The 27,903-nt window shown below is 40.4% G+C and overlaps 1 protein-coding gene across 9 annotated transcripts in view; it reads right to left on the bottom strand.

Moving 5' to 3' along the window:
• PCCA (propionyl-CoA carboxylase subunit alpha) overlaps nucleotides 1-27,903 on the bottom strand; it is a gene marked incomplete at both ends in the record, with an annotated part of 291,344 nt that overhangs the window by 117,881 nt on the left and 145,560 nt on the right. For 8 of the 9 annotated variants that reach the window (XM_084234735.1, XM_084234738.1, XM_084234736.1 and 5 more), the window contains 4 exons: nucleotides 311-419; nucleotides 11,403-11,513; nucleotides 23,600-23,675; nucleotides 25,483-25,551. In XM_084234735.1, the coding sequence (XP_084090861.1) occupies nucleotides 311-419; nucleotides 11,403-11,513; nucleotides 23,600-23,675; nucleotides 25,483-25,551 (365 nt within the window). The remainder of the gene's footprint in view (nucleotides 1-310; nucleotides 420-11,402; nucleotides 11,514-23,599; nucleotides 23,676-25,482; nucleotides 25,552-27,903) is intronic. The other variant, XM_084234742.1, reaches the window with a different exon arrangement.

Raw genomic sequence — 27,903 nt, 5'->3', positions numbered from 1 at the left:
GATCAACAAAGTAAATAACAGAAATAAGAGTAATTGCTTGAATAGATTTTCCATTAAGATTTCAGAGTATCTTACCTCAAGTGATGTTCAAATTAAAGGGGCCAAGATCACTTTTTTCTTTCTGAATTTGCTCATTTGAACAAAAATAGAAGCAATATCATTTTTAAACAGTGTGACTTGACTACACTTCTCCAAACACCCATAAGAAAATCCAGAACTGAGATGCCAGATCCTTTATCTAACCATCTTTGATGCACATTAGATTATCAACATTCTGCTCATTTATTCTGTTTTAAATTATCTACCATACCTTGAATTTTCCTGATCTTGAAAATGCTGTGCTCTTAATTGGGATGCCACAAACAATGACGATGCTATTGCCAATAATTGGTTTCTCTCATTCTTGGTTAACTTGTGTCCTAAGGAAAATTCAATCAATCAATCATATACATATTATTAACATCTATGTTTTTGTTTAAAAAATTAGTAGTCATTCAAACAAGTATTTTATCAAGCTTTTATTATGAACCAGACACTGGGGCCTCAGGGGACAGGTGAGTGACAACATTAAGACAAAAAAATCAATAACCACTCACTAGAAGTTTAGAGTCTAATTTGAGAGCAATCTGAGTAAGACGCACAGAACAATTACAAATAAAAAATACAGGGCCTCCCCGGTGGCACAGCAGGTTGAGCACAGTGCTGTGAAGCTGTCTGCGGGCTCTGCAGTGCGGTTCGATTCCCAGCCAGCCAGGGAGAATACCACATGGCACGACAGACCTCTCCTGTCTCGCCTACTGCTCCCCTCAGCAGTGTATTTCGGTCCTTCTGTCTGTTCTGCTCCCTGCTCCATCTCTGGTGAATTCTCTCACCCTCCCGCACCTCTGGCCTATACCCCAGTGCTTGTATAAAAAATAAATAATCTTTAAAATAAAAAAAAAAGAAATATAGAGTCACTGAGATCTCCAGGAAAAACATAAGGCTTCTCTCATCTGCTTCCCATTGTCATTCTTAACCCAGTGGCTTCTCAGGAGAGGCGGAATCAAGGCAGGAAGAAAAGGAGTGTTGTTAGTCCAGGACAGGGGCAGGGCCCTGGCTACCTTGCAGTCAATGCTGCTTCACAACATTTTAGTTGACAGACCACAGACATGACAACGGCCATATACCATATGAACACAGAACCAAGGCGAGTAGTAAGCTAGACCATCCGAGTTTGGGTGAGTACACTCAGTGACATTCACACAATGACTACACTGCTAACCAACAACATGTCTCTCAGGATGTGTCCCCATGTTGAACAGTGTTGACTATACACCTGGCCTGGGGGCAGTGATAGAAAAGGAGTGTTACTGGTCAAGGGTCTCCCAACCTGAGGAGACCCCCTATTCTGGCTTCATGCTGTGCAACAGAGAAATCTGTTCTATTTGTCTAATTCCTCAAGAAATCTGAGTCAAGGCAGTATTTGATGTTCTAGGGTCTGCAAGTGCCCTCAAGAACTCTGTCATCTCACCACAATTTCCAGTGCTATTTATGTACCATGGCACTGTCCACAGATAATACAGTACTAAGTGGGACAACCCAGGAAGTTTGAGTGCTCAGCCATCAGCAGCTAGGTAGTTATTGGAAGGTAGTTATTGAAATTTATTTGAAATAAAATCATCTGAACTAAAAAATTAGTCAAAACAGGGAAGAAAAAACCTAAAAGTATCCATAATTAGATATGCACTTTCCAGATCTGCAGTACATTTTTTGATAGGGAGGTGATTTGTACAAAGGGGGGCGGTTCATGAAACTCAAGGGAGGGGGGAGCCCCAGCAAACCATCCCTCTGTGAAACAAACCTAGAAGGTACATCAAGTACACAGCAACATAGTCTATCAGCTGGGACAGGAAATTCAATAATGGGCACCTCACTCAGTAAGACACTCTTACAGGCTCTGAAAAGTGCCCAATTTCTCCCCACACTTAAGCAGTGATGAAAACAGTCTGCGTGCTCCCATATGAACTACCCTAAGAGAGAATTATAGAAATTAGTGCAGTTCTCTAAGTGTGGCCCAGGGACTACTGGGGACCCCCAAGGATCCTTTGAGGGTCTGTCAGATCAAAACTGTTGTCATAATAATGCTAAGATTTATTGACTTGCTTCTCTCTCATTTTTTGGGGGGAAGCATACCACAGAGGTTCCCTGGTCCAAGGGATACATGATGTGTGGTATCATCATTGCTCTGACATCAACACACAAAGGATTTATTGTTGTTAGTCTGGAAGTCAACTAATAAATATTTTGAAAGTACCTATGGTTTATTTCTAATATGTCAACTAGCAATAGCTATAATCACATAAGCTTTTTGGAGTATAAAGAAGACCAGAGTTTTTCAGACTCCACTACGCACAGAACCACACCTGGATACAAGCACAGAGTCTGGTCTCCTCCTGCAGAGACTGACTGGGAATAAGTCTCAAGTGCGACCCCAGCACTTGCATTTCTAACAAGCTCCAGAGCCACATGGATGCTAATGCTGCAGGTCACAGAGCTCACTTTAAATAGCACTGTTTGATTCATGTTTATCAAAATGGGTAACACAAACCACTTGCCAGTTCACACACCAGTTTAGTGGGTCATGAACAGCAAGACAAATCACAAGAGCACTTCAGACATGTTCTCTTCCAGGAGTGAGTCCTCGACGTCATGATGCAGAATATACTTGTCACAGTGGCTCACAGTCAAAACAGCCCCTTCTCTAGACACATCTGCACACTATGTCCTATCAGCTGGGGAAAGGCACTTGTGGCAACCCTTTCAACGCAATCAGTTTGGAATCAGTGTTTCAACTGCTTTAACAAATTGTTAGCTGCACTGACTCATATAATAACGGGGAAGGAGGGTGCAAAATATAAAATGAGCCATCATTCATCACAGCCCACAAACACACTGACGAGATGCCTATCAACCTTAAATCTTTTTTTTTTTAATTTTTTTTAAGATTTATTTGTTTGTTTGTTTATTTATTTATACAAGCACTGGGTACCGTCAGAAGCGCGGGAGGGTGAGAGAATTCACCAGAGCCAGAGCGGGGAGCAGAGCAGGCAAAAGGACCGAAGTACACTGCTGAGGGGAGCGGCAGGAGAGGTCTGCACGCCATGTGGGACCCTCCTCCGGTGGCCGGGGAGCAGCCGGGAATCGAACCGGCGCTGCAGAGCTTTGCAACCCAGCGCTCAACTGCTGCACCACCGGGGAGGCCCTCAACCTTAAATCTTTTACTGATACTGGAACGGATTCTCAAATTTTACCAATGACTAATTCCCACTAAGTGACTTCATGAGTGCTGAAGACTTGCTTGTTTTTACATTTTAAGCACCTGTCAAGTCATTTTAACAGAAGTGCTGAAGAAAAAAGCTACTCCAGCCTTCGTGTAGCACAGATGTCTGTGACACAGCACTGTCAGACGCTGGCTAACTGGACTCTGCAGAACTCCAGTAACAGGAAACTGTCAAAAATTTCTGAATCATTAGACAACGACTTCTCATACTGCACCAGACTATTTCTTTGTGACTTCTGCTGAGGCAACTTTCTCCATCTGAAGCAACCTTGATCATTCTATTCTAGCCTGTATTTGTACTTTACCAACCCTGAAGGCTACAGATTACAGTAGGACACCTTGCCGCTCATTAAGTAAAGGGGTTTATATCCTATCACTCTTGGGATATCAAGTCATGTGAAAAAGAGGCTATTCAAAATGGGCAGAGGAGGTCAATTGTGTGGTGAAGGATGAAAACTAGATTTTTATTGATGAATGTAATACATCCAGATGTTGATTTATAATCGTCTCCACCAGAAACTTATTATGATCCAGTGTTATGTCAATGAAAACAAAAATTAGCAACAGGGTATTCAGGGGCCTCCCTAGTGATGGCGCAGGCAGTTGAGTGCCGCACTGTGAAGCTGACGCCTCTGCAGTGTGGGTTTGATCCTGGCCAGCCGGTGAGAATCCCACATGGTGCGCCAGACCTCTCCTGTCTCGACTGCTGATCCCTCAGCAGTGTATTTCATCAGTCTGCTTGTTCTGTTCCCCGCTCTGTCTCTGGTAAATCCTCATACCCTCCTGCACATCTGGCCTGTACCCCAGTTCTTGTATAAATAATTAAATTTTTTAAAAAAAGAAAGAGAGAGTATTCAGGTCTAAACTGGTGGTGTACAAGAGAGCATCACAACCCAACTATTTTATCATAATGGTTCTAACATCAGGTTACTCTTGATAATGAACAAGAGTGGCCTTGACCTTGCATGTTCCTCTATGACCTGATACTCACTACAGCATGTCTGACCCAACTGAACTTCCTCTGAATGTTCTCCATGAACTGCCCGATTTTCCCTTGCTGAAATCCCTGGCACAGTTGGTGCTGGAGTCTTGAAACACACATAACAAATGCTGCTGTTCCTCACTGGACTAGACAGACTCACATCCAGTCTAACTCGTCCATTTACACCTGAAAGCTGTAGCAAGGCAGAAAGGGGCCCTTATTTTTTCCTGATGGGTAATGAGGTGAACATTAGTTCATCATCTGGCTCCTTTGCTGGAGTGATCAATATCTGGTACTCCCAACAGTTACAAAAGTACCCCCATGTGTGCTAAGCATAGTCGAAAAACACAGATCAAAAATGGACCAATGTGATGACAACTGCAAGATTCTGCTTCAGCAGGCTAACCACCTACAGTTTCTCCAATGTTCTTGACATGAAATGGATTCTCGTGTCATTTCTATCAAGAGATGATGATTTCCATGATCATAGACACTTTTTTATACACATAATGGAAGAATAGCTTTTTTAGCTCTTTTCGAACTATGGCAACCTTTGCAAATTGTGAAATAACAGCTATTAAGGGGTAAAGGTCAGAACCATGTTGAAGTGGTCTGTCATTACAGGTTATAAAAGCATGCCATTGATCAAGATGAGATATTATTAGAATATTCTTAAGTCTAATAAATTCTGAATTAACTTCTAAATAAAGTATTAGAATATTACTTTCTAATTAAAAGAATATTTATATGCCCTGTCTCATAGGTTCCAAGGTATAACATAGACATATTTTTCAGCGTAAAACATCCAGCAGCCAGGTTTCAACAAGAAAATTGACATCAACTGAAATACAAAACCTAAGTAAAACTAAAAAAGGTAAAGGGCTTGCCCAAGGTGACTTGTATCAGGAAAGTGCAATGTTAACAACTTTAATAAATCTGATTCAGTGGTCACTGATCACACAATAATAATTTGAGGGGGAAATTACATATTTTTCAGCAGTTTAAATTTCAAGTTTATGCGCCAATTAGAATTCTTTAAAAAAAACACTCAATGAGCCCTCAGTATTTTGCCAAAGAGACACAACATTTTGTAGAACAATGTTATAATATCATTAGAAATCATTTCAGTGTTCTTTTAAAAGGTCACCTTAATCTCCAGATAATGATTATGAATTTTCTCCTAATTGCTATTGTGTTTTATTTTATAAAACTTAATCTTTAATCTATCTGTAATTTATCCTTGTATCTGGCATAAATTAAGGGTCTAACATTTTGTATAAAGTAAGAACAAAAACTCCCACACACACTAATTTCTAGTGATGTCTTCCTATTCCATTACCTGACATAATTATCCACTGTTTTGTTTTCTTTTAAGCAATCCCTTTTTTATATTTTTTATCATATATTTAGAGGCTTGGCCATATATTTTAATACATGGGAAGGCCACTTTTGCTATACAATATTTCATTATTTTCTTTACTGTTCTCAGAAATTTATGACAATCTATAAACTTTTAAATCACTTTATACAATGATCCCTGTGAATCTAACTGGAATTATATTGAACCTGCACATTGATCAGGGAAAGATGGACACATAGATACTACGGAGTCCCCCCAGCAATAATTAGCATTTTCAGGCCTGTTCAGATCTTTTTTCTTGTTCCTCAACAAGATTTTACAATTGTCTTCACATAGGTTCTCTATCTTCCTATCAAATGTTTCTCTATTGCTTTACAAGATACTACAGTTAATACAAATATTAACATTTTTCATTTCAAACAGGCACTCACCTACACAAAGAGGAGGCGCCAATTTTGCATATGTAGCCTGGGGCATTCAGCCACCTAGTCACCTGTTCTAGAATCTGAGTCTGTAAAAAGCCTGAGGCTTTATAAGAGAGTTTTCCTTCAGTGGCCTCAGAGCTTAGGCTACCACCTTTGACCTAACTGGCTCAGTAAATATTTGTGAAGAATGGGAGAAAAACTTTCTCCTCACAATTAACCCTCACCTTCTTAACCTTTCCAGGGGACAATTTCAAACAAAAGCCCAAACCCTAAACAATGTTTATGTTCTCCCCTCCTTGCTCATTAAGCCAGTAATGACTGGAGCTCAGGGCCAGCCCAAGAAGGCCAGAGCCACAAGCTCACCCTATATGCTAGGACCTCGGGCTATGACCACCCTCATTTGCATCACCAGCTTTATCTGCATCCTGCTAAGTGGGTTTGGCTTCACAGTCTATCTACAGTGGCCATTTGGTGGCTTCTTTAAGATCTAGTGTTGTGGCCACCCCGACCCCAGGCCACACGTGTTCTCCCTTATGCTCAGTTTCCTGCGTAGGGTGAGTGGGCAGGGTTCTTCTGTTGGGGGTCCCTAGGTAACCTTTCCAGGGCTGGGTGATTTCACAGGGAAGGCTATTCTGCTTCTGTGCCTGAGCGTGAGTATCTGTCTACCTGTCAATGTGCTGGGGACCAAGTGGGGGAGAGGCCTGAGAGGAGGGGTGTACCCTCATTCCGTGTGTCCTCCTTCACTCACTGCTCTGTGCAACTGTGCCTGGAGTCCCCAGTGAGGGTCTATTTATTCTCTTCCGAGACAGCCATCCTGCTTGGAAGAAGGGGAGAGGCAACTGGGGAAAATCTTAGAGATGTCAAGAGCCAACAGTCCTACCTGGAGGAATTTCCCAGGGAGAGGAGACTAAGCACGACAGAGAGACTCCCAAGGGCGCTACCTGGATAACGAGCTCCTCCTTAGCTTCTCGAGTCTCACTGAGGATTCAGCTTTCTAGGTTGCTCTGTGAGTCAAGAATCACCTTTCAGCTTTTTGTTTTCCAAACTGCTATCTCCTGTCTTTGCCTGTACGGGCTTGTGTCTCTATTACTCAATTTAGTGGGCTTGGGGGTGGGGGGGTACGTATTAAGCTATCATCTTTACCTCAAGTTGGTTACAGTCGTTGCTTCAGGAATTTCTTTAAAAAGGGCACATATCTGTTTACCCTGTGAAGAGGGTAACATTTATTTAAAAATCTCTTCTCACACGACAAAGTTAAGCTTCTTAGTTGGGTAGAGTGCTCCTGGGTCAAGTTTTCTCCCTCTGTAGAAGACATTCATCTTAAGGTTTTCTAATTTTCAGTTTCTGGAGTCCAATGGGGGTCGCATTCTATATCCTTCATTTTATCACTTGTATTTTTCTTTCTAGAAGCTTTAAAATTCCTTGCTCCTGATATGTCAAAGAAGTTACAGTTTTCCTGTCTCATTGAGTCTTTCCAATACCTCAGACCTTCTTAAGAACAGCAGGAAAAAATCTCCCCTTTTTACTTTTAAACTTAACCTTTCTGTATGTGTGCTTTTCCCCCCTGCAATGCCTACTGTCTACATGTCAAATATTTTGGATTTCCCACATTATTTCCTTCCCTTCACCTTTCTGCTCTACATTGGAGATGCTTCTTCCATTTATTCCTTTGGGTCACTGAACTGGTCCTCAGCAGTGACTGCCCTAACTTTCACTTAGCTGAAATATTTTCACTATTTCAAAAAATCACAATTTTTAGTTCAACAATGTATTTCTCCTCCAATCCAGATCCTTAAGGGCTTTATTTCTCAGTAAGCTCAGCCGGGTGCCTCCCACACCAGCATCTCAACAACGGAGCCTCGTCTCAGAGGTCCCCCCAGGGTTTGCTCCCTCCATGTACCCTCCTTTTCCTTTGTACACTCACGGCTGTGTTTGCACCCAACAGTCAGGTGAGGGGTTAGGAAGCAGTTACCGGGAAATGTAGAACAACTGAGTGGGGGAGTGGGGGGGGGCAAGCTTGTGTGCAGCGGCCACCACCTCCATGCTGTAAACACATCTCCAAGGCTGACTTCAAACTCCAAGGTCACACCAGAGTGGGTGGACTAGGAGGAGCCGTGCATAGGGGGCCCAGGGGCAGTCTGGTGGCCCCAGCACCTACAGCAGATAGTTCGCCTGAGCCCCCAAATCAGAATTGGTTTTTTTTCCTCTGTTCTCAAATCCTTTATATCTTCACTTAGCACTTATTTTACTCTGTCCATTAATGTAGCTACTTCTTCACATGTTTGTCTCTGTGATAGAAACTTCTGAAGGGGACATACATTTTTTGTCTTCGAGTCTCTTCTAGAACTGAAATCAATTATTTGTTGAATAACTTTATGACTGCTGCTTACCAGAAGACAAAGATCATCCTGACCACTTCTTTTGATGGGGCTGGTCGTTTTAGCCCAAACTATGCATTGTTCATTGCAGGCCAACTGAAATAATAGTTCTTAAAATATCTTCTTCCTCATTTTCCCTTTATTTTAGAATCAAAGTACCTATTCTCCCATTTTCCCTTTATTTTTCAGGAAAAAAAAATAAGGCTCTTCAACACTAGAACCTAATAAACTAATATGAAGAACAAATTTCACATCTCCTATTTCTAAATTTTAGACATATTTCAAAGTTCATTCTAAGAACATTTATTAACACTGTCTTAGTCTACAAATAAATTTGGGATAATAAACATATATAATAGAAAAATTTAACATGGTCCAAAAAAAAACACCAAACCAGGCACTTGCCTATGAATAGTGCCTAGGATAGCTGGACAGATGGGAAGCAGATGGGTAATCCCAAAGGGGCAAAATGACCCAGCCTCAAACATATGGAGAAGATCCTGGATTAACTTCAGTTGCCACTTCCTGCTGTCTCTCTCAGGCACATATATCAAACAACCAAAGATAATATAGTTTAATATATCTAAGACATGCTCTGGAGGGAAGGGGAAAGGCAAAGAGGAGGAACGTAAGAACAGACAATGGCCATTCAGAAAAGAGCTGGCATGAAAAGAATGAGGACTAAAATAAGAGGCGGACGTTAAGAATGACAAATAGAGGTGTGTGCTTTTTTTCTACAATTTAAAATTTCATTTTCTAACTTCCAAAATTGCCCTGATGCTGACGCATAATACATATGTTTTTTTAAATTACATATGGAAGATTATGAAAGAATCTCTGAATGTTTTCCTTTTACAAAAATAGATAGATAACATATCTATAGATAACATATATCATGCTCTGGAAATGCCTGATTTACGAATGTGAATCAGGGCACAACTGAAGGAATACTGCAACAGAAGTTGAAAAGTCCAGTTCAGTTCCTGACTTTATCATATTACCGGTCATTTAGCTTTATCAATTTCTCTGGACTTGGTTTCCTGACACGTAAAATGAAGGTTGAAATTAACTAATTGCTAATGGTCTTTCTACTCACTAGTAACAATTTTAAAAATGGTATTCCTATCTTTCATAAGCACAAAAAACAGAATCAGAGTCCAAGCTGATAATTCCCTTCCACAAAAAAAAAAAAAACGTAATCTATTAAGTTTGTCATGGAAAGCTTTAATACTAGACTTTAAGTAAATTTCTAAGTTCTCTTGACTGGAGCATTTTCCACTGAAACATTCTCTATTGCTGCTAATGTACAGCACATAGGAATCAATTCTGATTAGATACTATAAATGGCCCACTTTCTCCTCTATGATAATGGGATATGAACCCGTATATGCTTAGAGAGAGACAATTGTGTGAACGTAAGTATACATAGATGTCCATGCATGCACACAGTACGGCAGTCTAAAAGGTTCCCTGAAACTGCTACCTGTTGTCTCCTTCTGCTGACCATTTCATGCCCTGTCATCTTCACAGATACATTAGTCAGGAAGACATAAAAGCATTTGGAAATTCTGAGTCCACTTCACAACTTACTAAAACTTTTAATTAAACACTTTGAAAGCATAAGAGGCCAGAAGGTTAGAACAAGATAGAGTGAACTGGTAATCTGGATACATGTACAATTAATTAAAAATGCACCAAGTAGTCCCTTCTTGTCGATACTATGGCAAGATTCTTTTCATTAATTAAACACTGTTTACTTTGAGTCTATTATGTTCCAGTTGCCAGGGAAACAATAAATGGCAATAACATAAGTGGCTCCTGTCTTCATGAAACCAACAGTATTAATGAAACAATCACATAAGTGTAAAACTACAATCATGTTATGGTTGTTTTATGTTTTTAAAAATTCAAAAGTTCAGGAAAAAGGAACTGCTGATTATTTTTTGTATTAAGATCCCAAATAAAAAGCAATCTTCATTTCCCTTGAGCCTAATGATAAAATCCCGTAACTAAGCTTTCAAAGAACAATCAAATCTAAAATCTCCAGTTAGTTTTATGAAAACTATGCATTGCAAATTCTAACACAGGAAATTGCTTTGTAAATATTTCGATAGCTCAACTAAATGAAGTGGGCCTGAGCTGATGTACAACTCCCAATGTGACTGAGTCATTTATATAATAACATACTTTTAAAGGGCTATAATGAACACTTGAAATTTGTGAGAAAATATCTAATCTTCAAATATCTCCAAGCTTGTTAGAAATTTAGAAATTCTTGGCTTTCCCCTAAATAACATTTTCATTAAGTCTCAAGTCCTGTCAGTTTCTTAATGTCACATGTTGACCATATTTCCAATGCTCACTAAAGGGTCTTCTCTGTCTCTCACTTGGTGAGCAAATTTTCTATTACCTGGAAACATGCACTAATAACTTTGCAGTGCTAACTTCCACATTCCACTCATTATTCTAGTCAAAACTCCATTTATCAGAATAAAAACCATTAACTTCTTAGGCATCTTCATTTTCACTAATAGGGATAGCATCTGGCATTCTGAAATTTTCAGTGCTAATTTTCATAAAGATATAGTTTTAATCATTAAAGAAGTGCTCCTGCATATACTCACATCAGCATGAAATATGAATCCGAATTAACTTCCAAAAAGTAGAAAGTCAGTCAGGCTAATGCTCTGCCTACACATTTTGCTTGAAAATTGGACCCACACAACATTCAGGGTTGAATTCCTCACTCAACATAATAACAGATTACCACACATTCATGAGTCATTAGTGAACACGAAGAATTGTGAACGTCAATAGTCTTGGACACTCTAAATGTCAATAAATTAAGCCAAAGGCCTTAATTTCAAAATAAAAAAAAATTATACATTATAGTATAAAAACCCAACTTTATTAAACTAAGACTCCGATGCATACAAACCTTTAAAGCCTTCAGGATACACATCAGCGAGGAATTTAGTGTTGATGTCTCCTTTCACAAAGCGTGAGTTGATTATCACCTCTCGAAGTAAAGAAATATTATGTGTAACACCTAAAAATAAAAGATTTCAGGGCTGAATAAGAGAACAACGAATCAGTTAAAAATCTAATTCTGAACTTCTTAACTGAAGAAAGTTATCACTAAAGTCCTATGATTTAGCAAGACCCACACAAGGTTGTTGATCTCATTTTCAAGTAACAACAAAAAATATCTGAACTTGAAACAATAAGACACTAAATATAAGCTTAAGAAGCTTATGATTGCCAAGCCAACTCAATGGGGGAATAAATGTCTTTTCAATAAATGGTACTGGAACAGTTAACTATGTACTTGGGGCAAAAAGAAAATGAACCTCAACCCTAAGCACAATCTATACAAAAATTAACTCAAACTGGACCACAAATTTAAATGTAAAACTTTAAGATTTAGAGAAAATACGGGAGGAGATGGTGGGGATCTGATGCCTTGAGGCAAGTAACAGATTTTTAATACACAAATGAACCATAAAAAGATTATCAACAGATTATGTACTTTATCAACATTTCTAAGTCTTCCCTTCAAAGGATATGGTTAAGAAAATGAAATGGCAAGTCACAGACTTTGAGGGCATAGTCACAACTCTTATATCAGACAAAGAACTTATAACTGGAACATATCACGATACTTACAGCAAAATAATAACAATTTGATCTAACATTGTACAAAAGACATACAAATGATCAACAAACAGGAAAAAATATTGAACATCATTATTATCGAAGAAATAAATGAGATACTCTCCAAATGCCAATTTAAGTGGCTAAATGTTAAAAAATGGATAATACCAAGTGCTGGTGAGGACATGGAACGAACAGAATTGTCACACCTGTGAATTGCTTTGTTTGTACTTCTCCTTCCCCCTTCCTAGGGGCTTCCATCACCATGGAGCAGCCAAAGTGCTCATGAGAAATACATTTCTACCTTCTACGCTGTCTTCAAAAACCCTTGTTACATCAGGCTACCCTGCACGCAGTGCATGGAGGAGAAGGGTTTATCTTTTCCATATCACTTCCCATTTCTAAGCTGACCAATGTTAACAGCTAAATTCATCCTTCTAGGCATTTCTCTATGCGTGTCTTTATACTACCCCATACTCTGAGTTCTGAGCACCCCTGCTTCTGACTCAAATGATACCATTTGCCTGAAGTTTTATAAAAGTCAGTTGTCAATTTATTCAAACTCCTTCAAAACATTTAGTGAAAGTCACCAAGTTCAAATATGAATGCTATTCCTTTAGTTACACAAATGTTCCGTGAAAGTTACAGGTGCGGACAGTGATCTAGTAACTATCTTTCAGAGCATATCTCCAAGAGAGCCACAGTTATCACAATCTACTTCCAAAGACACCAATAGATCCAACCAATCATTGCAAAACTGTGATCTCTGCCTGTAGTTTTAGGTGGTATTTGGATAGATGAAAACAAAGAGGAGCAATTAAAGACAATAGGCGAGGAGGTTAGAAAGACCAACTAGGTAGGCAAGAATTTAAAATAGGAGAATCTTTGAAAGCCAGGTGATAAAAAGGAAAAAAACAAAAAACAAAAGCAATTTTAAAGAAGAAAAGGGGGGTGGCTAGCCAGAGAGATTTATCTGCAGAGGAAATGACAGACGTGGTGTTTCAGGAAAAGGGAAGGATCGTGACTCACACAAATTTTCCAGGCTGGGGGGAAAAATAGAGAAAGACTCAGGACACAAAGACAGGTATGTGGAGTAGGTTCACATATTCACGCACATCTGTTATAAAAAGGAAGTGGCTACCAGGAGTTACTGCTCTGAAGACGACTGAAAGGACACACCATGTGAGGGGTGAGCAAAGGAGAGAACAGGGTGTCTGAACAGCCCACAGGCACTCATTTTCCTTTACCTTGAGGGCAATCAGAAGATCTGTGCATTCCAGGAAGCACCCAGGCTGCCTTGGGGAAAGGTCTTGGGGAGGAGAGTGAAAATGCTAACAGTCACTGACAGGGAGACTGGTGAGGAGACAGCTGAGAAGTGCCAGGCCTTGGCTCACAGCTCAGGTGTGGAATGCAGAAAGAGAAAAGTCACCAACTGGAGAGAGACTCTGGAGGCAGACAAGCTAGGTACATGCCAAGAAGGTGGGGCCAAAAAAGGGTGGGGGGCAGGTGATGAGTCAAGCATAGCGCTCACTTTCTGTTTCTGCAACCTCAGAGAAAACAGCATTCACAGGAAAGCCACAGGCTGTGAAGGAAAATCCGATTCTTTGTGGGCAAGTTCAGTCTAGAGGCCTGTGAGGTGACCCCCGCTGACAGGAGAAGAGGCGCACTCACAAGAGCCGGCAGAGTTGACCGCACCAGAGTCTACTGCTGCCCGTCAGATTACAGACGGTAGGAGGAGTCCTCTGCACAACGGCATCCCAGCGTGGGAAGCACAAACACAACCAGAACCATCCACGTGAAAGTGATTCGTATGCCATAGCTGGAGTGTGGGGAAAACTAGATCCTACAGGAGTAGCTGGAAAGGAGGAAAGTTAGAAGACCAAAGTGCAACTATAATTTCCAAAGAAGGTGCTTTTATGTACAAATTAAACACCCAGACAGCAGTCAGTGTAGAGCAAATGGAGGAGGATTATGGGGCTGGGGATGGGTAAGGTGTGATGACATATCTGAGGAGATGTGTACTTCTAGCCCTAGGTCATGTCAACCGATGCCACCTCAATAAAAAATGACTCAAGTTTTAAAATTCAGAATGTGGGCCTCCCTGATGATGCAAGGGGTTAAGACACAACCTATGAAGATGTCCACAGCCACTGCAGCACGTGTTCAATCCCTGGCCAGGGAGGTGACCCCCATGGCTCAGCAGACCTCTCCTGACTGGCCCGCTGCTCCCCTCAGCAGTGTATTTCAGTCAATCTGCCTGTTCTGTTCTCCACTCTGTCTCTGGTGGATCCTCTCATTCCCCCACACCTCTGGCCTGTACCCCAGTTCTTGTATGCATAAATATATCTCTAAAAAAAATAAATAAAATTCAGAATGTTTCTGTTTATATCTTTCTTAGATAAGGAGTAAACAACTTTTCTAGAAAGGTAATCTGTCAGGATTTTTGTCCTTCCCTCCTCCAGACAAATCAATACCGATCACTTCACATATTTACCTTTTGTATTTAACTCTGGCTCTCCTATTACAGCCTAGTACTGATATAAAACTTTTCTTTGTGTGGCCAAGGCCAAAATAGTTGACATCATACTTGATAATTTGAACAAAAATAAGAATTTCTGACTCACAGAGATCAATTTGTGACTAATGATACCCGCAAAATTGAAATTTATACAGTTTTATAAGTGTTATATTTTTTCCATATTCTAAGTTCAATAAAAGGTGATTTTAGAAAATGTCATTCAAAGGAATTATCAGCAAATATGAATTAACATTTTGGATATAAAGAACAGAACCATTCAAGCGCACAAATGAAACGTGAACTTTAAAAAATCTTTCTACTCGAAAGCAGAAATTAGAAAATGCTGTCACTTGCCTAGCAAGTAGATCATGAAAACCCTGACATCTATCTTGCTAAAGATTGTTTCAGGAATAAAATCAAAGTATTTCTCTGAATGAAGTATTTTTCTGAATAGTCTCTGAATAAAGTATCACACATTACTATGCAAAATCAAATCTCAGTGATTTGTTTTCTAAGGCCAATGTGGTGGACTAATAGCTAATGGCAAACAACCCAATCCAGCTGCTTCCACTGGCTACAAATTTAGTTCTATAGTCAAACAGGAATAATCAAAAATCATTTTATACCTAAAAGTTCAAAAGCTCAGATAAGTGGGGAAAACCCTTCAATTGTCCAAAGACATCCGATGTACTTGTAAAGTTGTCATTTTGAACATTCCATGTCCCAGGAAAAACAAAGCTATTTAAACTGAGCTCTGTTTCAATAAATAAATGGATAGGAGGGGTAATTAGTCTTTGAGGCTTAGTTTATAACTTCAATGATATTATCATCACATACACATAAAGTTATGACCCAGAGTGTAGACTGAAAATAGAGGGTGACCTCTGCCAAAGTTCACAAGGTCTGTATGGGAAATGAGGAGCAGGCCACGGGAGAGAGGACCCCAGGAGCAGCTTTCTCCTGACTACCTGCTGCTCCCCAAACAGCAAGCAGACATTAGCAGCACACACGCCAGGATCAAACAGAGGCCACAGCCCCACTTACTCATGAGGACTCAGAAATTAAGCAAATGACATTGTGCTATAAAGTTTCTTTAAACCAAAGCTCCAATCATCTCAGGGGGAAAAAAATCTTCATTTGGGCAATGAAGTAATTATCAAACAAGACAGTAAATGGCCTTTCCTTCACTGATCACTGTAAAAACTATTTTTTAAACCCCTCTGTCCATTAGAACTGTCCAGATGGACAACAGAAGCCATAAAGGCATGTTTTTATTTCTTAAATGTTAACCTGAGGAGGTGGGGACCCAGATGTTCCTCCTTGCCTACTTTTAAAAACATTTTATTTTGGAATAATCAGAATTAAAGTCACAAAAATAGTACCAAACACTACTATATATCTTTGTCCAGATTTTCCAAATGTTAACATCTTCCCTCATTGTTTCTTTCTATGCACACAATTCTTCTCCTTAAATACTTCAAGTAAATAAACATTTCAATTTGTGTGTCTAAAACCAAGGTAAGTCTCTGATGCAATCACAGGCCAACAACCAAGTCTGGTAACGGACACTGATAATCTAGAATTTATTCAAATTCCATCATTTGCCCCCTTCATGATCTTTGCTGCAAAAGGAAACATGGCTTCTTGGGCAGCCACTGAGCATAAGTTGTCACATGATTGCAGTCCCTTTGCTCTAGGTAAGTCCTTCCACTTTTCTTTGTTTCTTCACCTTGCCATGTTTGGAGAGTAAAAGCGATTCTTCTGGATAGTCTTTTAATTCAGTTTGTGTTTCCTCGAGGTGATACTCAGAGTACACATTTTGGGCACGGATATGCCAGGAACTGGGCACACTTTGCAGCACTGACCCTCCTATATAAGTGGTGATACTGATTTTCCCCACTGGGGTAAACTGCGAGGCTTCTATGCTGCAGAGGTACTGTTTATCCCATTGTGATTCATTATCTCCTGGGGAGAGATTATGAAACTCTGCAAATACCTACTTCTCACCATGTTTCACCCACTCATTTTGTATCCATTGATGATTCTTAACTAGACAATTTGGAGTTTGTAAAATGGTAGTTTTTCTACATTTATTAAAAGCCTACCATAAGGAAGAGCTGTCTCCCACTTCGTTTGTCTTATCTATTTATATCATTATGACTATCAGTATGAACTCGTAGACTCTAATTTCATACCATGGGTTTTAATCTTTGTTGCTTTATTTATTTTACTGCTAAGCCTTTTCCCAGATTTGGCCAGGGAGAGCCCGATAAAGCTGGCTCCCAAATCAGTTTTCATCATTTTATGAGCACTTGCTCACTTTCTTACGCAAGATGTTTCCCGTTCATCCTGTGCTCTCCCCAAAAGCAGCCATGTGACTGAGAAGCGCTGGTTCCACGGGTGAGAGCATGTCCCCAGAGCCGGGTGCTTGGCATGTTCTAGGCTGTGGGTGTCAAAGCTTCAGTGACCTCCCAGCAGGCAGTGGTTCTCAATAGGGGTGATTTCCACCCCCTTGACAATTTCCCTTCTGGGCTGTTCCATGGAAGAGAACTACACTGTATACCTTTTAAGCCACAGCATGTTTGATTCTCTGTCATGACTGCTTACACTACATTCTAGCCGCGAAGATGCTCAGGTGGAGCAAGGATGGGACATCCCAAGAAATGAAAGCTACAAAAAAGCAAGAAAAAAAACAGGACAGGAGAGGAAGTGGTACAGCAGAGACCCACGCAGAGCCTGTGGCAAGGTGGTTGAAGACATGAAGAACTCTAAACAAGGAAGTGACCACTGCCTTTGTACTTCAAACATTTATTCTGTCTATACTGAAGAGGCGATGGGACAGGAAAAGAGTATTTAGAGAGAATCCAATCAGGAAGTGACCGTATAGGTCAAAATATCAAGAGTGTGGCCTGGGACAGCAGGGCCAAAGGAAGGTCAATTGAGTTGAGTTGTTCAGATGAAATGTACAAACATAGCCACCTCCGAATGCTCTGGAGATGACTATTCTGAGGCCAGGTGCTCACTCTCCTACAGGGAACCTCAGGGACTTTCCACCCCTCACTTGAAATACAAGCTCCTCTGGGCCGCCTTCATCCATAGGATATGAGAAAACCCAAACACCACCACCTTCCAAGCACCTCTTCCCTCTTTCCCGGGGCATCCCAACCTATCTTCAAGACTGATGTTCCATCATTGGTCAGGCCTACCACAGATTTGGGACATTCACTCACAGCCTCACCTGAAACCCTCAAGGACCTCACTGCTCTGGCAACCCTCACATACCTCCATGCAAGCCACTTCCAGAGCATTTCATCTTCTAATCTTTAGCAAAACTTGTGCTTGCTTGAGGTTTATTCCATCTGGTTATCAAATCTGCTGCAATCTAGTCATCTATCACCATTCTTACCACAACCCAATGGTCACTAAATATGTATATCCCTTGATTCATGATCTGATCCTCACACACCTGTGTAGAGGACCCAAGCAACATACTCACTGCTCAGAGTCTCATCTCGAATAATCTAGTCTTTGACTTTAGCAATGCAGCTCCACAGCAGCAGCCCAGAACCTATCACAGTCAGCAACAGCACCACTTTGAAAATCACCAATTCAGAACCCTTTCTGGTTCATTTCACGAGCACCCTTACTGAACCAGTGTTGACACTGCCCATCTATAATGTGAGACATTTGCTAAGTCAACTGTCCCAAACTCTTCTACAGAGTTAATGATCTGAAATACAAAGAGGGCAAGACAACGGAAAAGAGGTAACCACAGATAACACATAAACTCTGATTAGAGGTGGATGGGATTAAAAAACAAAGAAGATACTGGGGGGACAAGTGTGGGGACGAATATGGACAGTATGCGAGACGAGATGAGACTGTCGTTAATGTTCTTTGACATGATATGGCACTGTGTTCTGGAGGAAGGTGCATGCTGGAGTACTTGGGGGTGGTGTCTGGTAATGGCCACAACTTTCTTTCAAATAGTTCACTAAAAAAACAGAGAAGGAAAAAGGAGGAAGAGTGAGGAGAAAAAGGGGAAAGTCAAAGAAAGGGAGAGAGAAAGAGAGGAATGGCAAGTGCACAGAAGTGTAAAAGTACAGGTCAAGAGTGTACAGGTGTGCAATGTATTATTCATTCAGCTTTTCTCTATATCTGGAAATACCTAAATGAAAGGACCAGATCAAGCACGTGTGCACACATACATACACAAAATCCTCTCTGATAAAGCTCTTGAGCTAAACAATACATGCAGGCGACCCCTGAACAACACATGGGTGGGGGTCAAAGGTGCTGACACCCCCCAAAGAGTAAAAAAATCTGTGTATAACATTTAACTCCCCAAAATCTTAACTTCTAATAGCCTGCTGTTGACAGGAAAATAATAATGAATACATATTTCACAAGTTATATGTATTACACATTGTATTCTTAAAATAAAGCTAGAGAAGAAGAAATGTCTAGAAAGCCACAAAAGACAATATATTTCCAGGGCTATACTGTAGTTATGGATACCGTAAATTCACATCTGCTGACAAGATGAATCATCTGTCATATCATCAATAGTGCCTTATATGAAGCAAAAACTGTATAATGTTATATGGATTACTAATACTAGGTATCAAAAATGAAAAGCTAATGTGATAAAGAAATTCCTGTCTATTCCTGGTATAATGGTTCACCCACTGAATACAAAGCTACAGCAATATGACCGCAATATAATTTTTATATTTATGGAGAAGCATCCACATGAAAGTGGGCCCCCATAATCCAGACTCATGTTTACCAAGTATTTAATCTGCATGCGATATACTTCTTTCTCTGTGCTCTTCCAAGCATAACTAAAAATACTTTCGGACAGGAAGGCGGTTTAACCAGTCTGAGAATGCACTACGTTTATCTGCAAGTTGCTTTTCTCCTTTGGCCAGGCATGTGGGGACACACCTCCAAGCCCCCCCGCACTGGATCTCATGGTGAAGACGCGCGGTCCCCTCCGTCCATGTGGTAGACAGTGTGGTTGGTCGTAAACATATAAATGTCCTGGTAACATCATTTCATGATTCCATCTTTTAAATCTGTAGGGCAGATTCCTGAACACTAAACAATTAGGTTGAAGAACATGTGCTTTTATTTGAACACCTAAGGCCGGATTATTTTTGGAAAAGACAATAGCAGTCCTACTCCAAAGATGCCCGAAGATATCTGTGCTCTTATTTCACCCCCACAAGAAGTTACCAGTCTGCGAACACTTGCGGCTGCCCACAGACTCACCTGAAGGAAGCACAGAGTGAGGGACTTTGGACACAGTCACCCAGGGTCATGTCCCGAAGCCGGACCAGAGGGGAGAGGTGAACAAAGATGATACCCTCCTACCAGCCCCTATCACAGCACCTATGAATTTATACCAAATTTACCTTTAAGCATTTTCCATACCAAGGATATCAGAAACTTCTTGAAATAGGGACAGTGTTGCTTATTCATATTCATCCAGTCAGGAAACATTAGTATTAATCACCTCCCATGTGTGAGGCTGAGCACCACTCATACACAAATAAGATAAAACAGCATCATGAGCCTCGTGAACCTAATGTTCTTATGGGCTAAGCTGACATTCGGCAATTAAACACGACTAATTCTTTAATTACAGTCAAGGTCAGTGCTTTGGAGAAGCAGTAGAGAAGGGTCCAGGAAAGCATATAACGCAGCACATGGAACCGAGAATGATTTAATATGGGCTTTCAACATTTATGCATACGGTTCACTAATTTTTCACACACCGCTGACTGATGGTGATTTATGACATATGAGGTGGCTTTATAATTGTAATGAAAGAAGAAAAGGAGATGGGAACTAAAGCCACGGGAATCCACGAGCCTGTCCGGCGCTGGCCCCTCTGTCCAGCGGGCCGCATTCACTCCTCACCAGCACCTCTGAGGCAGAGACCAGCACTCCATTCTTCAAATGTGGAATTTGACAAAGCAGTCTGACAAAAACAGTCACTAAATGGTGTCAGGACAAAGCGTGAGGCTTGTCTGGCTACTTTCTATTATACCACAGTGATTAAAGTCTGTAATTTTAGACTAAGTTTACAAAATTCTAGCTGCACAAGAAAATACATTTTGTGTACACATGATACACACAAAGTTAGGAGAATAATGGCAAGTCAATCAGGTGTTTCAGTCACTTAACTAAAAAAGATACGAAGTGTTCAACCTCTATAGAAGATGGAGTAAGTGGAGGACACATAGTTCGTTTCAATACAAAACATGAAAGTGTGTTCTCAGGTATGAAAGAACATTCCCTTCCAAGCCAGACTCAGTGGAAGAATGACTTTTAGTCGAGGCCAATACCAACCCATTACTTTGACAAAGCCCCCATGTCACAGCCCTCCACTCTACCATAATTTTTTTTAAAGATTTATTTATTCATTTATACAAGCACTGGGTAGAGTCAGAAGCGCGGGAGGGTGAGAGAATTCACCAGAGCCAGAGCGGGGAGCAGAGCAGGCAGAAGGACCGAAGTACACTGCTGAGAGGAGAAGCAGGCGGCAGGAGAGGTCTGCGCGCCACCGGCGGCAGGGGATTGAACCGGTGCTGCAGAGGCCGTGGGCAGCCTCACAGCCCAGTGCTCAACCACTACGCCACCAGGGAGGCCCCGCTCTACCATAATTTAATAGAGATGAGATTCGACAAAATATTCTTCCTCAGATTGACTCTCTCAAATTCAAGAGTTTGCCATTCAGGTTCATGAAAGTGAAATCTAATCAATCAAAATCTAATGATTCAATAACCACAACAGAAAATACAAATATGGGGAGGGAGAAGGGCAGAAGGAGAAAAAGCTACAGAAAATTCTTAGAAGTCCTTTGGAGGCCCCCAGAAATTCCCGAAGCACCTCGTTTACATCTGTCTGTGGAGTTAATCATGCAGAGACAAACACACCTGCGTTAGGTGTGTGCCCAGACACGCACTAAGTAACGGGTGAGATTAGTTCTATAGGAAAACAGACCCCTCGAGACCTACTTAGCCAATGTATAGAGAAAATGGGTAACTGGTACTTATGGAACACAGTAGAGTTTTTAAAAAATCAGTAAATACTCCATAATTAAGACTAAACCGGAACAGGAGAGTCAACGAGAAAAAAATTGTGAAGGAAATTTTTCCAATTTGTGGTCACTCTGGATATCAATGTTACTGATTTTTTATAACGAAGGCCCGCTTGCAGCTTACTGTCTTCCTTTTCAGTTACAGAGGTAAATCACTAGCCCTCGAGATCAGACATGATCACTGCCACTTGCTAGCTAAGAAATGGGAAGAGGGACTCCCTGGTGGCGCAAGGGATTAAGCACCGCACTATGAAGCAATCCGTAGCCTCTGCAGCATGAGTTCGATCCCCGGCCGGCCAGGGAGCAACCCACATGGCACAGCAGACCTCTCCTGTCTCGCCCGCTGCTCCCCTCAGCAGTGTATTTCAGTAGATCTGCCTGTTCTGTTCCCCGCTCTGTCTCTGGTGGATCCTCTCACCCCCCGCATCTCTGGCCTGTACCACAGCTCTTGTATGCATAAATAAATAAATAAATCTTAAAAAAGAAAAAGAAAAAAGAAAAAAGAAATGGGAAGAAAAGAGGGTGAGAGTAAAACCAAAAGGCAGGAAGAAATCTCCCTTGACCTAACAAGAGAAAACCTGGATGAGAAAACCTGAGGGAAAGCGAGGACTCAACACTGATTCATCCACAGCTGGAAATGAGCAGAGAAACGTCAATGTATAAAAACCGAGTCACTGAGTCATGCTGGGTTCAGCTGTCCAGCTGTCTGGTCAGCTCACCGCACAAAGGCATTTGGTCAAGAGGGAAGAGTAAGGACCTCCCTGCTAATCGGTCTCCCCGACTCAGGGCCAGACAGGTGCAGAGAACACAGCACTGTTCCTAACTCGCACATAAGTTGCAGTCCACATGCCAAGCCTCATGACCCGCAGCCTTTGTCCACTTGACTGCAGACCTTTTGAAATTGCATAGAAGTCGGAGGAGGGCTAGCCTGTGCTCATACCTCACCATAACACCAGTCCTTCCGTCCACATCCTTACCTTCCCACAATGCTGCTGTACATGAGAAAAGAGCAAAAGCACACTGGCAATCTTCCTTCTAGAATGTTCCTAGACCCACACTATGCCTTGCTAATTCGAAATGGGTGGCTATTTTACCACCTTTTAATTTGATATTGAAGTCAATCATTCTGAGGTTGATGACTATATTGGGCTAGAGTAAAATGATCTTTTCATTACAAATGGAAAGTTGCTAATAAAATTTGGAGTGTAATTTATTCCTTAAAGGGAGTAAGTGTAACTTTACTTTCATTACTTAGATGGAGCCTAGGGTCCTGACTGGGTTATTACTACACACTCCAACGGCTTGTGGGATTACACAGACACGGGGCTGCCCTGGATGAACTGAGGGAACACTGCATTTGCTAGGAAGTAGTCTATCATTTACTCAAATTCATAGCAGCAAAGAGCTATTCTTTCCACCCTTAAGTTCATGAAATGTAGCTCAGTATGTTTCATATCTCCATACATTCTCATATTTCATATGTCAAAACAACAGAAAACAGTAACAGCAAATCTGCTGTCAAACTGCACTGACCAAAAAAATACTTTAGAATAAAGAATCATTTACATGCAATACACACCAAAAAAAAAAATAAATAAATGCTCACCTTGGAAAGACGTAAGTTATCATCTCACTTGATAGTCTAAGATGTAAAGTATATGATTGCTAAAGAAAATAACTTACCTATCGATTCTTCATTATTAGCATGTCAGTTAATTCTAGCTTTTCTGATTTCTATTTAATCACAGAGTAAGCAAATGTTTCATGGAATTCTTTACTTAGTAAATCTTCAACTGTTTTCTAGAACTGGGCGGCATGTGTAATCACAGGACCTCGAATGTTTGTCTTTATTTACCTCGAATAACGTAATTATCCAGGGCATCTTCCATTCTCTTCAGTGCTTCCGTTCTGTCAGAACCGTAGGTGACTAGCTAAAGGCAGACAAACACAAAAGGATTTGCAGTGGTACGAACAGTCTAGCTGTCTAGAAGTCAAGCAATTTATCCTAGTAAAAATTACAGTGTTTTATAACAGATTTCCCAGACTTTTTGAAATTTCAGTACTTTGATTTTTAATACAAAGTATATTAACATTACTATTAAGTAAATACAAAATGGAATCAAGTTATTTCAGGCTCTTCTCTGACATCAGGTATCACAGAAAAGAGCTTTTTGAGATAATAAAAATGTAACAAAAACAAGCATAACTCATTTGGAAATGGAGGATGGCAAAATGCTGCACCACTGGCCGGGGAAGGACTGGGCCAGATGCTTCTCTCACCCAGTTTGTGTGTGGTTGTCACGTCTGACCTTCTGACAGCTAACTTTTACACATTACATTACACAAAAGAAACGGTTTCTTATTTTGGAAAAACAGAAAGGTCTCGCAGTTCTATACGAATGTGTGCCGAGTGTAAATATCTTCTACAGATAGGTAATAGGAACCCCAACTATTCATCAACGATTTTTCTGGTTATTAGTGAGTCCTCAGTCTGCAATTATTTTATTATACTTTATGAGCCCTTCATTACTAAGCCAAGTTGAAAATTAACTTGCAGGTGACCTTTCCAAAAATAAATTTATTCCTCTAAAAATGGAGCCACATCCATTAATCTGTCCTAATTTATTTATTTATTTTTTAATTAAATAGCATTTCTTTAGTTAAAAGAAAAAACTTCATTTTAATGATATTAATGTAAACACTTAAGTAAAAAAAAAAGTTTTAAATGGTCTGTCCACTGCAACTGCAGAAAAAAAGTGCGTTGGTACAAAGCCACCTTGACAAATGGGGTTTTTTAAGAAGTAAAGCTTCAAGACAGGTCCCACACGTCAAAGAGACAGAATCTTCTAAATAAAATCCAGTTTTAACTACTATAGTCAGAAGCTTATATTTTATAACCTCTATGATTCTAAAGATGTTTAAAGATCTGTGAGTATAGTTGTTCATTGACTCTGAAAAGTCAAATGTCAAAAAGACAGGTGGGCAAAAAGCCATCTTATATTGTCACATGAAATTTAATTATGTCAATTTTTTGTGATTAGTGATTCAGAAAAATTGAAGAAAATACTCTAACAAACACAGCCTGTCCCCCCAAGTCACCTGCCATTCATATTTTCATCTCAGGCCATATTAAGAATGGCCGAAAACCAATTTATTCCCACTGCAAGTGCTGGGTTGGAGCCCTGGGGCTGCCCGAGTTGCCACTGTGGGGTCAGGGGCGGTGGATACACACAACTGGGGTGGAGGAAGTGCTGCAGACCAAATGACATTGCAATTTTTCTCTTAGGGGCTTCCTGGTGGTACAGGGGTTAAAGCCTCACTCAGCACTACCAAGCTATCGCCAGCCACTGAGGCATGAGTTCGATCCCCAACCAGGGAGGTGACCCACATGGCGCAGCAGACCTCTCCTGTCTAGCCTGCTGCTCCCCTCAGCAGTGTATTTCAATAGATCCACCTGTTGGCTCCCCACTCTGTCTCTGGTGAATCCTCTCATCCCTGCATCTCTGGCCTATACCCCAGTTCTTGTATGCATAAATAAATAAAAATAAATCTTTAAAAAAAAATGAAATTTCTCTCTTAAAAGAAAACCTGTTCTGTTTTCATTTCCCATAGTGCATGATTACTGATTTAATTATAGCACGTGATTCAGAAAAAGACCAATGTCAGACTCTTTCATTAAATGTGTCCATTGCCTTGACAGAAAAAAATTGAAAGAAACCAAAAAGAAATTAAACTAACTTTTGAAATCATTGGATCATAATAAATGCTAATATCACTTCCTGGCTGGATGCCGCTGTCAACCCGGACCTGGGAGAAAGAAAAGAAAAAAAGAAAAAAGAAAGTTACTATACTACACAGACATTTTTCTAACGACAAGTTTAAGTTCCACGGAGCAAAGGGATCATCTCAATCTCAAACAACATTTCAGTTTCTAGAAAATAGAAGACAACCTATGACTACAGAGACATCACGTTAGCCTGATCTGTTATTATGCAGAACACACATAGTTTGTCTTCCTACTACATGAACTAAGGAACAAATGGCCAGCGTCAACAAAAACCACAACAGCCACCGTATCCCAAGCCAGGATGCGTGTGCAGTTAGTTACTCCACAGGCGGGCGCTGTGCAAGGGAGGCACGGCATGGAGAGGCCCCTGCTCCCTGCACTCCCCAGAGTCCCCTCTGAGAGTTTCAGTGAAGCAGGCAGCGGAGCTCAACAGGAACTCAGGGCTCCTGGCTTTCATGTCTGTAACACTTTCCTTTCTTGCCTCACCCTCTCTACTGCAAAACGCCTTTTTTCTCTGGCTGTGAGTCCCTGGAGACTGTAATGTTTACACAGCTTTTCTCATGGCTTTGCCATGTAAGGACACAGCCCCAATTAGAGTTCTGATTTTGCGATTTTCATGGGGGAGGGAAAATAGCACAAGTTCAAAATATTCTTTTGAAGAGCCTGATTGCTGTTAACCAGACGACAAGTTAGTTAGTACATCGCTGATTCTTGTTTTCATCTCCCAGTTTGAGCCCAACAGCAAGGCACAGAGGTTAGCCATGTAAAACGTTTCAAATGAGCAGTTGCTGAGAATGAAATATTTATTAAATTATTGTGCCGAAGTTTAGGAATCTGAAGTATTTAAAAGCGAGCAGATCCTGGGGTCTTAAGGAGAGAGGAATTTCATAAGAGCTGCTCGACAGCAGGACTTGGATGCCAAACATGGTGAGGGGGTGGGAAGGGGACCCTCACAGCTCTTCACCTGTAGAAGGAGGCTCCCTAATAAACAGCAGCTCATCTGTCTGCAGCAAGGCAGGAAAAGGTCAACACAGCGGCTGTTAGGCCTTTAATATTTTAATTTAGGCAATTATCAAGGGACCACATGTAGAACCTCTTGTCTAGGATAGCCGCACGAGAGAAGGATGATGGCTTTATTATACGGTGACATGAAAAGATAAAGCATAGTTTCATTCTCTTAAAAAAAAAAAGTCACACGACTATTATTCCCCTTACAAGCTCTGAGAAGCTAATCTCAGCGCTTTCATTTCCGTATTTGCAAACGCCAACCAAAATATGGTCATTTGTATTTGCATTCACATTCATCTCTGAAAATCTTAATTTTATTTTTTTTTTCCAGAAATAAAACTTTATTTGATTTATAGAAACATAATATTTTTTCACTGAAATAGGTTGACTGTATCTTTGTTTTCAATAGCATATAAATTTACACCATTTATAATTCTTTTTTTTTTTTTTTTTTATAAATTTTATTGTTATATTCCCCATACAATTGCAGCCCCCCATTCTGACCCCAATCCCTCCCCTCCCGCCCCCGCCCCCCTAAAAGTGTCTCTGGTTCATAGTTTTTTGTTGATTTTGATTTTCACTTTCTTATAGTTATTCATTTTCCTGGTCCCTTATTTAAGTTTTCTAGATTCCTGCTATGAGTGAGACCATCCGGTATTTTTCTTTTTCTTTTTGGCTTAAGAAAATCTTAATTTTAAATTGAAGAGGCTCAGCGCGCTTAAAGTGTACTTGGTTTTCTATTTTCTGAAAACCTAGTTCAGGTCATAAACCAACAGTCTATGAAATTCACGAGGTTTCGAAAAACTGGGAAAGAATTAGTGGGGCAGCTGTGGAAGCAATGAAATCATAACCTAAGTTCTCCCTACATTTTAATAACCCCAAAGGGGCAACTGGCAATCAAGTGACATAACAGAAAAGATATCTCTAAATTTGCATTTTCTTAATTTTAGTAGCAAAAAGTTCAAGAGCTAATTTCACTGCCACATGTTATTTACAAGCATAGCAAGCTTGCTAACGCTGTGTTAAAAAACTCAGGTTGGTCCAAGATCTAAAACTTTTGACTTTAGACATACCCTACTATTTGCTACATAAACTGCCACAAAGTTGGGGTAGAACTTTGATATTCAGCAAAATAACACAGACAATATCTATTACATTCTTCTATTGTCCCTAGCTGAAATTTTTAATGACCATGAATAACACCATCCTAAAAATTAGCTGACTGTGGACTCCCAGATATAACTATGTCTTTGTTATCCACTAACATCATGATCACAAAAGGTATGTCACTTTAATTGAAAAAAAAAAAAAAAAAACCAGGGTAAAATCAAAATGTATTCTATAGAACCACACATATATTTGTA

This window comes from Talpa europaea (genome assembly GCF_964194135.1).
Source record: "Talpa europaea genome assembly, chromosome: 6".
Classification (NCBI taxonomy): Eukaryota; Metazoa; Chordata; class Mammalia; order Eulipotyphla; family Talpidae; genus Talpa; species Talpa europaea.
The sequence above is the reverse complement of the archived record's forward strand: the minus strand, read 5'-3'. Positions and strand labels throughout refer to the sequence as shown.